Genomic DNA, 15,015 nt, shown 5'->3' on the forward strand with positions numbered 1-15,015 from the left:
TTTCAAACTCCAGCAATGTATGATCCATTTAAAGGATTTGTTAAAATTATCCTTACACATTATACCTTATATTACTCCTATAGACCACAGACTAAGTGACTGAACGCTTTGAGAAAGGCCCACAAGAGAGCCGAAACGCGTCAGCAATTTAGGATTTTTTTGAGTTCTCCCATTTCAACATCCAAGGGAAAACAGAAGAATCCAATGTTTTAAGTCACTTGATAACACCATTGTCACTGATTTCACTGATTCCACGGAATCATCTTTCTTTTCTTCACACTTGGGCTCTGTCCCAAGCACCACTGTCACTTAATGCTTGTTGTATAACATTTACTACCGGTATCTACATATTAAATACCATTATTTTACTCTACTCCCTTTGTTGAATGATATAATGCATTTCGCTTGATATACCCCTTACTTGCCCATAAAGTCCCACTCTACATTTCTAAAATAATTTAGGTATGCAGATTAATCATAAAGTTTTTGTAGAGTATCCTATTCTGACAAACGTGGCTTGGGTATCTAGGCATCAACGACCTCTGGGCATGAAAGGGGTAATGTAAATATAAAGCAAAAACTTTGAATAGAGTGGTAAAGGGTTGGACTTCTGTCAGGTTGGTGTAACTATCTAGGTCCCAAAATGCAAAAAAAAGTTTGAGCTTTTTACATATACTTGAAATATTCTTTACATTAAAAAAAGGTTCCTATAAAGGAAAACATGATTGACAGGTAAGAGACCCATCTGCTCTCTGATATCCCCAGCAAACTCCTCCGGACTTTTTAAAAAAGTTTTCAAAGAAGCAGCCAAACTACCAGCGTTAAAAGTGAGGCGATAAAAATGAAACCAGCTTATACCTTATCAGAACCTGAAAACAGCACAATGGCACCCACACTAATAATAATACTATGAAGAACATGAAGCTGGAACAGCAGTAGGCTGCAGCCAGGTTTTCTCTAGATTTCTAATAATATGATTGCTCACAGTCCTAGAAATGAATGAGTAAATGCAAGAGTCTGGTCGAGCCATCTAATGAATAAATCAGTGGCAATAATTAAATGTGAAAATGAATAAACAGATGAATAAGTTAATTTACAAGCTTGTTTAAATAGCCCAGGATCGTATAAACATGGCAGTGTGCCATATCGGTGCTGTTAACATAATCAATAGCAGGAAGACAAGAATGATGTAGTCTGCAGTACAGAGAGAAGTGGCTGCCTGGTCTCTGGAGACATGGCTGGAGTGCTGTGATTGTCATCTGGTGGCACTTGGATTGAAATAAAGTCTGGGTCAAGGACAGTGGAGGATCAAGGAACCCAGCCTACCGCCAGGTTTAAAGGGAAAGACAATAGTATGTTCAGTGATCTTATTTTTTTAGGGTATTAATGCAAGGTTTACTGTATAGATAATATTGCCCAATAGTGACATAGAATGCACTTTGTGTGCACCTATTGCCTTTGCAAACCCAGAAAACATCTTGTAAATGCAGTGGTGGCATTATCACTGATTGCACATAGTGTGTTCCAGAGAGCAGAGTTGGGGGGATTTTGCAGGCCCATCCACTACAGGCTGCCTGCAGAAAACTACAAGATGGGGCCGGATACAAGACCAGTCACATTGCCTAAAGATGAGAGGGAAGCAGTGACCAGTCTTTTTTTAACAGGAAAATGCTGTACAGAGGCAAAGAGTTGTTGGGGGTTGCAAGAGTGCAGGGATAGTGGTGCACCTGTGCCCAGATGATTGCCATTAAAGTATTCACATATAGCCAAGCATATTATTTAAATGGGCTTAAAAGCAAGCACATGGTAACTTCTGTAGCTGCGTGCCTCCCTTAAAAAATCATCTTCAAGTTTTACAACAGAGGCATTGAAATGGCAGTTCCTCTATGGCAGCCAGGGCTTCTAATGCAAATAAACAGCAGATTCTGTAGACTGTTAGGCCCCTTTTATACTTATGTAGCAGCCTCTAGTGGGTGCTAGATGTGCGTTAGGTTTTGTAGTATTGGTTTGTTAGCAAAGGTAAATTTAGTTAGCTCAGGGCTAAGTCTGAGCTGTGAATCTGGGTCAGGGTTCAGTGAATCAGGGCTAAATGACTCATTCTTACAGCTCCTTTGGTGCCTCCCCCTAGTCTAGAAGTTTGTAGTAATTTTGGAGGTTAGGAGGAGCTGCCTGGAATAATTATTAGGGCATCGGCCAATCTCCAGTAAAGGGCTGGCAGGGGGCAAGGTTCACCTCATAAATTGACATGAGTCATGCCAGCAAGGGGCAGTCGGGTGGAAGATAGTGATATAGTGCTGTGGAGGTTGTCGGTGGCCCTCTGGGGTACCCTCTAGTGTGTGTGTGTGTGTGTGTGGGGGGGGTGACCTTGGGCCGGGCTCGGTTGCTGGAAGGATCCTGCCATTACATACAGAGGAAGCTCTTCCTGGAGGCACAGGAGCAAGAGAGAGGACAGTGTGGGTAGAGAAGCACTACTGGGGACTTTCAAGGGGGGAGACTGCCATATGTAGCCAATTCTCCCTGAAGACAATGGTGTGCCATGTCTTCATCACTTCCATGGGAGATCTCTTGCAGAGTTAGCCGGGTGGGCTGGTATGAGTCAGCCTGGAGGACTGTGGAGGAAAGTAAGACTGGAGGGCTAGTGAAAGGGGCAACTGCTGCGAGGTGGGTTGCCAGTGCCTGAAGAGGTGGTGCTGGAAATAGTAGCCACAAGAAGGAAAGTACAAGCTGATCATTGTGTTCTGCTACACAACAAAGGGGCATTGAGTTCCTGCCTGTAAAGGGCCATTGCTAAATCTGACTGTGCTTGTCAGATCCATTAAAAGTGATCCAGCTGGAGACTCAAAGCAAATTAAGTGCAGGAGGGGTGTCAATGAGACTTTATACAGTATAAACTGTATATAGACTGTGTATAGGACGATGTCCCTGAAGTTGTTGCCACAGTTTTATTGCTGAAGTCAAGTGGGCATCCTATACTCTGCCATCCCCATCCAAGTTAATAACCCCCAATAAACCACAAAAAAAACAAAGTCACAGACTTTTCTTTGTCTCTGGAGTGCCTGGAAAAATTCAGTGTGCCTAGTTGTGAGTAGGGGATCCCAGTTTATCTGTGGCTCCTTAGGGGGTGCGCTACACTTATGTAAAACAAGATTGTGTGGGATATTGTATGCGTTCCTGTAGCATATGAAATTGTGCTCTGGCAGGTGGGATGCATTGCTATTCATTCTTAATGGTACCCCATACGCACCAGCCAGTGCACTTGTGCTAAATTGCATCACAACATTTGATAACTTATTGCTATGTTTTGTAGTCTGATGTGATATAAAACATAGGTGCCCGTACTTCTTTTGTGTGATTGTTGAATATGATTTGTGTGATTGAAATGAATGGGCTGCCCTAAAGCCTAGTACACACAGGCTGAATGTTCAAAAGAAACTGGCTGAAACTTGGCCCGTGTGTTCAGCAGCTGGTCCGACAGAAGTTGACCAGCTCCCGATCAGCACTCTCAGCCAATGGCTGAGAGCACTGACCAGAGTGTTCTGGTGGGCGGGAGGGGATGTCCGCCAGTCAGAACACAATAGCACAGCAGAGGAGATCGCTGAACTAAAATTGGATTGTTAGTATAGCAGCTCCAATCTGAGCTGTCAGTTTTTGTTCATTCAACCATCTAGGTTGAATGAAAAAAAGCTAGTAGTGTGTACGAGGCTTTACTGTGTTGCAGCTATCAAAGATTTCAGTTTTGAAGTTATTTTGATATGGTTTTTACATTTTTTTCAAGCCTGCTTTTCCACATTATTGCTAAGATCATTAGATTTGGTAGATTGTAGATTAGTCACTAGAGGGGGCTCTCGGTGGCTCAGTCTAATTGCGCCATCTCTGCTGAAATATATCAGCCACAGAGAGAGAGTTGATTGTTTTGAAAGGGTTGGCTAACTCATAGACTGACATAGTGAAAAGGAGCAGTAAACCACAACCATTGTGTAATACTGAAAAACAGTAGGGAAGGCCGTACACGGTGCAAATTTCTTTCCTGAAACCAAGGATTGCAGGAAAGGAATTTGCACAATTCCCCCATCAACAAAGACAGTGCTGACAGGGTAATCCCTCCTGCCGAACATGTGTCTGCTCCCGGCAGGGTGGGTGGTGCATGGGAAGGCCTGCTGAGCCGTCCAAGATTCGAACTGTGTATGGCCAGCCTAAGTGTAGCCTGGATAGGCAGTAAGCAAACATACAGTAGCTGCTAACATGGTTAACTTATATAAGACAGACTGTGTAGCTTAGTGCGCAAATAGAGCGAAAGAAAAAATGATATGTGTTTTGAATACCTCAGACCAAACATAGCCCAGCCTGAATAAATCCACATAGATCCAACCCATTAAAGTGTCCAGTACACCTTTTCCTGACAAAGTGGCCACTAAAGAGCCACGAAATGCATTGATAGTGTTGTAACCTGTTTTTATGATCACTAAATACTGACCTTGCTGAAGAATCCACATGGAAGCACCTTTTTATTTAATGGGCACCTCCGCTGACCACACATTATTTCCATTTTGGGGTCTCATCTTTACCAATCTTCTTTAACAGTAAGGGCTTGTTCACACTGCATTTCCAGCATTTTAGATGTGTTTCTGTGTGCAAGTTTACACTTTCTTTTTGCAATGCCGTCCAGTGCTTCCCCCCTTTTTTTTTTTCATTTTTCCCAAAAATCAGCTTTTTCCCCCAGTTGTGTTTGTGCATTTTCACATGTTTAGACATGTTCCATGGAAACAACTACATTCTGCCATATGTTTTTTTGAAAGCCCTGAAACTGAACATTCTGGTGTGAACTAAGGTGATTGGAAAACATTGCTTTTACTGTGCATGCGTTCTGGATGAATTTCACTGGATAGCATCTGTTGTGAACCAGCACAAAGAGACAAGCAATGGGGAAATGTAATTTGGCATTAGGGTTGCAATACATCCAGTAGCAGATTTTATGTATGATTATACCAGAGCCTGACCTTACTAACTTCAAAGATTGTATAAATATCAAACTATACATTTATCAAAAAAACAAAAAACGACTCTTTTGACAACAGGTGACAGACTCACTTTACATTTAACGTGAATTAGATGCACTTACTGTGGTTGTATAAGCAGCTTCAGGGTCATCTTCTAGCACCCGTGAAAGTCCAAAATCTGAGACTTTGCACACCAAATTGCTGTTGACTAAAATGTTCCTAGCTGCTAGATCACGATGGACATATCCCATATCGGAGAGGTATTTCATCCCTGAGGCAATTCCTCGTAGCATTCCCACCAACTGGATGACTGTAAAGTGACCATCATGTTTCTGTAAGGGAAAAACAAAATATATCTCTGGTTTGTTAATATCAGAATGTATACAGTACAGTTTGTTAAAGTCAGCCTACTTGAAGGTAAAAAACATAGGCATTGTGAGAAGAGTAGAGGTTAACCACTCGCTTTTCTTCTTTTTTTAAGAGTTTTTCTTGCCCAATTTTATTTATTAGAAAGTTCCAGAAATCTAAATCATGAGTTTTCCTTGCAGGCTTTTTCAACATTTTGCTCTCTCAAAAAAATATAGAATTAGCCTCTCAGCTTACATCTGCAACAATGCTGCTCTGGCATTACCCTTTAGGGGCTTCTCGGTCTCCTACAGACAGTCTTCACACACAAGTTTAATTCATACACCTGTCAGCCTCTTGCTGCTTTGGCTCCTACCTCTCACCTAAGTGGAGCCCTCCTGGCTCCTGGCAGAGGCCTCCTCTGTCTGTTGAGGTGGAACGCATAACCATAGTCCTGACAAAAAGCCCTGCACACACCTGCACAATCAGTTTGCCGCTCATTCAGTAAACACAGATCCTGGATTAGAGATTTGATCCCTATCAGATCTCTACAAAATCTCCTGGCTCCAGGTCCCAAACTGATGAGGAAACTGAATTTGAATTTGTCAAATGTAATCTTTAAACTATCACAACAAAGAAAACCATAGAAGCCAAGGTGAGACAGAGATAACAATACAGCTGGCAAATGTCTCCAGATAATGAAGATTTTTTTTTCTTAGAGATGTTTGTCCTTTAAAGGAGTTGTAATGTTAGGAAGGTTTTTTTTTTTATCTTAATGCATTCTATGCATTAAGATAAAAAGCCTTCTATGTCTAGCAGCCCCCTCAGCACCCCTAATACTTACCTTTGCCCCCTCTCTTTCCAGCGATGCCCATGGGTTCCTCAGCCATCCTGGGACTCTCCCTCCTGATTGACTGAGATAAAGCCCTGATGCCATTGGCTCCCATGGCTGTCAATCAAAGTCAGTGAGCCAATCAGGAGAGAGAGGGGGCAGGGCAGAATGGCAGCTCCATGTGTGTATAGACACATGGAGCTGCAGGTCGGCTCGGGAGACCGCATAACAAGCTGCTTGCTGTTGGGGCACTCGATAGGAGGGAGGGACCAGGAGCAGGAACGAGGGACCCAAGAAGAGGAGGATCCAGGCTGCTCTGTGCAAAACCAACTGCACGGAGGAGGTAAGTATGACATATTTGTTATTTAAAAAAAAAACAAAAAAAAAGCGAGACTTTACAATCATTTTAAAAGGACAAATCCCTTTAAAGTTAACACAATCGTAAAATCATATTTCAATTTTGTGTGAGTACAGGTAGGCTGATTTACCTGCTTTGGGTAGCTCTTAGACACATCAATGATGTTTGGCAATATTTTTCAGGATATATTTGGGTATCCATCTCACTGCAAGGTCATGGCTGTTGTTATACTGGTGTTATGCTCTTGAAGCTGGATTCACCTTTTATATGTTCATGTTCTTGAAATTGTATTCTTCAATTATTTGTTTATTCTAATGTTTGGAGTACCCAATTGACCTTGAAATGGCAGACCAGTTGTGCAGATCTGAAAATTCTGATGAGGATGTCTCGCTACTAAATTGCCAGAGAGATATATAAAAAGCAGTTCTCAGATCCATTTTACCAAAGACGATTCTCAACTAAAACGGCACATCTTAAAATTGACCTGAACTCAAAAAGTAAAGAGTTGCTACCTTATAAGATATATACCGTATGTGAAAACCCATCTCTGAGCATGAAAATACCCTCGGTTATCCCCCACTCCCATCCTCAGCACCCATTTAGGTGATTTTCTTTTAAATAAGTATCTTAGGATGTTTTATACTCACCTAAGTTATGACCTGTTGATCCAGCACTGAAGTAGACCGGTCTCATCTTTTCAAAGCCCTCTGCTACTGCAGTCCTCAGAGGACCCTCCTGCTAGATAGCCATTGGAAAGTGCCAATGTCACCCAGAGAGTGGCAAAGACACCTAAAAAAAGGATCTCAATGAGAAAAAGCTATAAGACTCAGGACCAGATGTGTTGTGTGATCATGATTCAGTGAAGTATTTTGGGCTTTTATCTTCGTTTCGCCCAGTAGTGGAAATGGGGGAGGGGGAGAAGTGGGAAGGAAGAGCTATGCCCAGAAATAAACTATAATTGCACAAAAAAAAAAACTTTTTTACCCTAAAAAAAAAACTTTTGTCATGAATTCCTCAAATAAAAAAGTTCCAGCGTACTTTCATGTGCCTGTTCCTAGGCAATACTGTTCACTAGTCCTTTTCCATCCATTTGCCTTTTTTTGGGCACAGCTTTCACAATACAGGTCCTCTTATAAATTATTTCTTTTAGCACACTTTATAATCGCTGTTACTGGATTTGCACTGGAGTTTCTGTTTTTCTGGTAAACATTTATGATGAATACTTTTTCCGATGAAAACGAAGCAACAAAACAAGAATATTGTAACTGTATATGTAATATGTCCTTAGATGCACCTGGACTGCCAAAGAATGTAAAACGTGAGACAGTAAATCAAATTGTAGTTAATCACCATCAAAAACAAATTCATTTTGATAAACATCGGTTAAGAAATGCATGTAGCTGGATTTTATATTGTGTTTTTATAAATAATTGCTATTTAATGCTAGGCAGAAACCAAACAAGGGTTAGCAAGATATACCTATGTACAGAAGGCATTCTGCTCCAGCTGTTTAGTCCTGGTACTTCAATAACAAGCATTATAATGTAACTTCTTTATGAAAGTGCCACCTCCAACCCTCACACAAGAGATAAGATTACATTATGGAAAGGGAGCAGCCCCAGGGCAGAAGAAGCTTTTAGGTTAAAAGCCTGGCAATGATAGAGTCTTTTGTTGTGAGCCTAGTTTCTATGGCTGTTATTATCTGCCATATTCATCTGTCTGTAGAGTAATGGAGAAATGCACAGCTCATAACACGGACCCAAACACCAATAGCGTAAAGCAAATTCTATAGTTCTACAGCAGATACATAAACACAGACCATAACACTGACCTAAACACCAATAGTGTAAAACAAATACCATAGCACTACTGCAGGTCCGTAAACTCAGTCCAATAGTGTAAAACAAATTCCATAGCACTACAGCAGGTATGTAAACCCAGTCCATAACACTGACCTAAACACCAATAGTGTAAAACAAATACCATAGCACTACTGCAGGTATGTAAACTCAGTCCATAACACTGACCTAAACACCATTAGTGTAAAACAAATTCCATAGTTCTACAGCATTTATGTAAAACGACACAGTACATAAAAATAGGATTTTCACTTATGGTAAAATAAATTAGGTGCAGAGGGTTATGCTGCTGCCTTCATCAGATTGGACACTGGCAAATAAAGCTTTAGAGGCAGCCTAGTGAAACTCCCCCTCTCATCATGCTCAAGTTTTGTAGCAAAGCAAAAGGAGTGGATGATTAGAACAGAGAGGGGGACCTTAATGTACTCCAAGAAAAAAATCTACAGTGGGTCTTTTCTTTGGTCTTGGAGTTCTGGAAGAAATGAAAGAGACTATTCTTACTCGAGGAGGTAGATGGTTTTCAACACTGAGACTTAGCCCTTTTTTGCTGAGATAAAAGGGTGCTCTTTTCCCTGGTGACATCTTTGATAAAGTTTTCCAGGGATTCACCATCAAAGAGCATGCACAAATGTGTTTCTTGCAATGTTGTGCTACAGAAAAACATTTGAGTTGAAGGTGCTTCTGCATTTTACTGAAAGGAGACTCATTAGTTGTCACTATACACAACTGGTTGCAATAGTGAGTGTACTAGTGTTTTTCTCAGGCTGGCTGCTTTTAAGAGAATCCAGGCTGGGAACTTTGGTTATAGCTGACACAGGTTGTTCTAGGTCTAGGCACATGTACACTGCATCGGCAAGGACCACGTTTTGGAGTTATGTCTGCAGATTGAGACTCCTCATGTACTAGACATGTGCCGTTCGTTTAATTCCGAATAAATATTTAGACAAATGTTTCATTATTCAGAGATTCGGATATATCTGAATCCCCAAATTACAGTACAGACTAATTTTACAGAAGTTTCCAAATAACAAAACTAAATTCGTCTGAATTTCCAAAATTCTAGTTGAAATTTGACTCGAAACCCAGTACCCTCGAGGCACATTATAGGCATGCCCTGTTTATTCCTCCTGGCAGAGTCTAGAAGCAGCTCCAAGGCAATGTTGAGGTTCAGCAGATTCAGTAGGTTACATAATGAGGCCAGCTGGCTCTGTAGCAACTGAAATGCTTGTTATAAATAAACAGAATATTGTTTAAAATTCAGAAAAAAGTAATATGGTGTTTGTGAAGGTTTTAGAGGAGAGAAAATGTTGATTCTGTGTTCAGCTTCCTGCCCCTTCTCATACATACCTCAGCCTGATCTTGATCCAACGCTGTGCCCTAGAGCAGCAGCTCTCTCCACTCTCTCCTCACTGGACATTGAGGCAGCATTGGAAGCCATTGGCTCCTGTAGCTGTCAATCAAAGCCTGTGAGGAGAGAGTGGGGGGCAGGGTTGAACCGTGATGTGTGTGTGTGTGTCAATGGACACAGAGTGCCCAGCCCGAGATTGAGCCTGCATGCATGCCCCATAGCAAGCGGCTTGCTATGGGGGCACTCAGAATGGGGGAGGAGCCAGGAGAGCCTTCAGGGAACTCGAAAAGAGCAGGATCGGGGCTGCTCTGTGCAAAACTAGAACAGGCTAGTATATCTTGTTTGTTATTTAAAAAAAATATTTTTAGAATAATTTTTTAGGAAACAGTAGTTTAATTAAAGGTCAAAGCGTAACTGTCCACAGGCTGTACATTCAAGCATCTACATATGGCACCAAATGAGTTTTAAAAAAGCCCTTACTGACCTAAGTTTATAGCTGCAGGAACTGTGGAACAATTCATCCTTAGAGGTCATAATAAAACTACTAAAAAAAAGTCTCTCTCAGCAGCTCGGCTCAACTGGTTCTTATTCCCAGCACTGGCTCAGTCTTCCAGTCTTCTAATATCTACAAAGGATCACATTTGTTCTCTCCATGGGATTCACCCAATTTTCTCACCTCTGTTATTGAAATACCACACATTTGGGTGAAGCGGTTCCTGCAGCATCTACAAGTCAGGTTCACTTTAAAAGACAGAGTATATTTAAAAAAAAAAAAAAAAAAAAAAAAAAACAACACCTTTTCAGCAGTCTGAGTTAATCAGTTAAGCTCAGCACCTGTCTCTGATATTGTGCAGCTAAAGACATAAAGAGAAAAAGGCTCTGATATAAACAGCTCAGAATAATGTATTGGCAGTGTTCATTTACATGACAAATGCTGGCATTATTCTGAGTCTGTCGCAGATGCAAGAGCACCTCGGGCATCAGGGATCCCAGATATGGGCATGTAAATGAGCACGCGGACATGTTTTCCACTGCGTCAGCCAGCGTCTACAGTAATAAAAGGTTTAACGTTCTTTTTGTTTATCGTAAAGGAGAATTTTCTGACAGTGGGAGCTATTTTCTTAACAGTTAAGATTTTTCTTACAAAATTAAAAACTAACATTGGATGACTTGGGATTTTAAATGATTCAAGCCTAATTATACATGCAGTTTCTGTCTGGAACATACTAATGCAGTGGATGTGTGGGGGGCATATTAATTTCCTGCTTGTTAACATGTTCCTGTCAAGAATGATGAAATATTCATATTTCTTGTGTTGTTCTGCTCATATTGTTATTATTATTATTCCTTTTACAAATTTGTTTTCTCTGCAGGATATTATACTGTAATGGACATGCTGTTGCGAGTACACAACTTACATTAAGATAAAAGCCAACCGTTCAAAAACTGATAATCAGCTTCCTATATTTTATCTAGTTTTGTCCCGGCTCACATTAGTGCGATGACAATTATCGCATGTGATTCGGAGCGCACTGCTCTGAAAATCACATGCGATGTCTGTGCGATGAAAATTCAGCCATACAGATTGTATGGCTGAATTTGCATAGCATTCAGACACAATTCGCACCGGACCCTTTTTTGGGTCCGTACCAGAATAGGATGTTCACACCTATGCGATCCGATTCATACGCATTTTACACATCGCATATATGTGAACCGTCACTAATAGGTAACTTAAACCCTGTTAACACCTGTCCGTTTTATGTGCACTTTAGGTACGGTGCTTTCACACGGCGAACTCTGCTTTATGCAGCAGCAGATCGCTCCATTGATTCCCGCTGAGCGGGCGGGTGAAAGGTCCGTCTCCGCTCACTGTGCAGAGCGGAGACAGACAGAGTCCTGCTCTTCCCTATGAGGAAATCGGGTGAAAATGGACCGCCTGTCCGTTTTTACCTGATCTAATCTAATCCTCCAGATGGATGGAAAATAGGGTCACCATCTAGACATCCGTCTAGATTTGGCGGACAGGATCGGATCGGATAGCGGCAGGAGTTAGTGGACATGTCACTGCTGACATCTGCCGCCCTCTAGGGGTGAATGGAAGGTCCGATCAGGTCCGCCTAAAAAACTGACAGATGGACCTGATCGGACCGCCCATGTGAGACCCGATTCGTTTTTGCTGCGTTTCCGGTGCATTTTCATGAAATAGAGTATTTAGAAATTACCATTTGAAAGGGATCAGTCTGCTAAGTACTGAAATACGTGTTGTAGCTGATGATTGATTGAAGGTGCTAAAATATATATACATATCTCAAGAAGGCGGCAATCATGGGGTAAAGTCAAACCTACCAATAACTGTGACCCCTTTATGTGTAAACCACACAACAAACAATATAATTCACGTAAAGTAAGGTGCTGTTATATATATATATATATATATATAACAGTGCCTTGCGAAAGTATTCGGCCCCCTTGAACTTTGCGACCTTTTGCCACATTTCAGGCTTCAAACATAAGGATATGAAACTGTAATTTTTTATGTGAAAAATCAACAACAAGTGGGACACAATCATGAAGTGGAACGAAATTTATTGGATATTTCAAACTTTGTTAACAAATAAAAAACTGAAAAATTGGGCGTGCAAAATTATTCAGCCCCTTTACTTTCAGTGCAGCAAACTCTCTCCAGAAGTTTAGTGAGGATCTCTGAATGATCCAATGTGGACCTAAATGACTAATGATGATAAATAGAATCCACCTGTGTGTAATCAAGTCTCCGTATAAATGCACCTGCACTGTGATAGTCTCAGAGGTCCGTTTAAAGCGCAGAGAGCATCATGAAGAACAAGTAACACACCAGGCAGGTCCGAGATACTGTTGTGGAGAAGTTTAAAGCTGGATTTAGATACAAAAAGACTTCCCAAGCTTTCCCATGTGGAAGAAGGTGCTCTGGTCAGATGAAACCAAAATCAAACTTTTTGGCAACAATGCAAAACGTTATGTTTGGTGTAAAAGCAACACAGCTCATTACCCTGAACACACCATCCCCAATTCCAAACATGGTGGTGGCAGCATCATAATTTGGGCCTGCTTTTCTTTAGCAGGGACAGGGAAGATGGTTAAAATTGATGGGAAGATGGATGGAGCCAAATACAGGACCATTCTGGAAGAAAACCTGATGGAGTCTGCAAAAGACCTGAGACTGGGACAGAGATTTGTCTTCCAACAAGACAATGATCCAAAACATAAAGCAAAATCTTCAATAGAATGGTTCACAAATAAACATATCCAGGTGTTAGAATGGCCAAATCAAAGTCCAGACCTGAATCCAATCGAAGATTCTGTGGAAAGAACTGAAAACTGCTGTTTACAAACGCTCTCCATCCAACCTCACTGAGCTCGAGCTGTTTTGCAAGGAGGAATGGGCAAAAATTTCAGTCTCTCGATGTGCAAAACTGATAGAGACATACCCCAAGCGACTTACAGCTGTAATCGCAGCAAAAGGTGGCGCTACAAAGTATTAACTTAAGGGGGCTGAATAATTTTGCACGCCCAATTTTTCAGTTTTTTATTTGTTAAAAAAGTTTAAAATATCCAATACATTTTGTTCCACTTCATGATTGTGTCCCTCTTGTTGTTGATTCTTCACAAAAAATTACAGTTTTATATCTTTATGTTTGAAGCCTGAAATGTGGCAAAAGGTTGCAAAGTTCAAGGGGCCGAATACTTTCGCAAAGCACTGTATATATATATATATATATATATATATATATATATACATATATATATATATATATATATATATATATATATATATATATATATATATATGACATGCTGTGTGCTCCCTGGCTAAAATTACTACGTAAGTAGCAAAAGCAAAAAAAATTATAGTAAAACCTATGCAGTAACAACCTAAAAAAAAGTGGTGAAATATATAAAAATCACAAATACATTATTCTAAAAACAAGTGATATCAAGAATTGGAGTTCAATACTTGTGGCCTCAGTGATGAGGTCACTAACAAAAACCATATGTTTATAAGTGAAATGCTGACGTGAATAAAAAAATGAATTAAGGAAAAAACAAGGTGGATCCCAAAAAACGTAAATGAAAAAAGCTCACTGAATATTGTGACAGTTCACTAAAAAAATATTTTGTGACAATTTCTGTGAACATAAACAGTGCCAGTGCAATATGCGTGCTTTTCTTAAAAAAATTCAGTGCTCCCCCACGTGCAGATTTTAAACACACTCACCAGAGTCCCCAGGTCCCAGGGACCATACATGCCTTTTGGGAAATACAATTTTGTGTGGAATTTTAAAGCTCTTCCATAATTAGCAACAATCCACATGAAGGAGCATCCTTCCTTCAGACAATCAATGGCAATTGGTATAAAAAAACAAATGATAAGGTAATCATGCAACACTGTTTATTAAAATAATAAAAAAAATGTTAAAAACAACTCTGCAGTAGTTGTGCTTACATTTTAAAGTGCCCTAACCGGCACCAGCTCGATAAACCCGCAGGATGGTCTTAGGCAGTCAAGACCTGGTAGATTCAGAACTCACTCTCCCTCGCTACTAGCAGCGGTTTCCTGGCTCGCATGCATTCCACCACTCCCGGAAATGACATCAACTGTTTATCCACAGAATCTAGGCAGCAACCCGATCTCTAGGCATAGTTGTATTTACCAAAAGGCATGTATGGTCCCTGGGACCTGGGGGTTCTGGTGAGTGTGTTTAAAATCTGCACGTGGTGGAACACTGAAATTTTTAAAGAAAAGCATGCATGTTGCACTGGCACGGTTTATGGTCACAGAAACTGTCACAAAATATTTTTTTAGTGAACTATCGCAATATACAGCAGACTTTTTTCATTTACGTTTTTTTGGGATTATGACGGTACTTACCGTCACAATGAGTAAAAGACAGATACTTAATGGTTTGAATTGCTTCAGATGGGACAGTAATATTTGTCAGCATTATCTTTATATAGAAATATAAAGATGTATTCCCAGTTTACACTGGAAGTGACAGACAGATGGTTTGGATTGCTTCAAATGGGGTCTGTATTTACAAGTGATGCTATAGTGTATTCCAGCTTCAATGTGAGAGAGACACAAAGACTGTCACTGGCAGTCTTGTCCTATTGTTTGTGTATTGGGAGGGAATGTGGATTGTGCCTGTCCCATGGTTAAATGTTAATGACCTCATATTGTTCTGTCCAGATAGCTAGATAATTAGTTTAGGTTAATTGTGTTCCTGTATACACTT

The 15,015-nt window shown here is 40.6% G+C and overlaps 1 protein-coding gene across 2 annotated transcripts in view; it reads right to left on the reverse strand.

Moving 5' to 3' along the window:
• EPHA6 (EPH receptor A6) overlaps window positions 1-15,015 on the reverse strand; it is a 1,374,331-nt gene that overhangs the window by 82,119 nt on the left and 1,277,197 nt on the right. For both annotated transcript variants that reach the window (XM_082246035.1, XM_082246036.1), the window contains one exon: window positions 5,120-5,329. In XM_082246035.1, coding sequence (XP_082102161.1) covers window positions 5,120-5,329 — 210 coding nt within the window. The remainder of the gene's footprint in view (window positions 1-5,119; window positions 5,330-15,015) is intronic.

The sequence above is a fragment of the Pelophylax lessonae genome (assembly GCF_965119305.1).
Source record: "Pelophylax lessonae genome assembly, chromosome: 2".
NCBI classification, from domain to species: domain Eukaryota; kingdom Metazoa; phylum Chordata; class Amphibia; order Anura; family Ranidae; genus Pelophylax; species Pelophylax lessonae.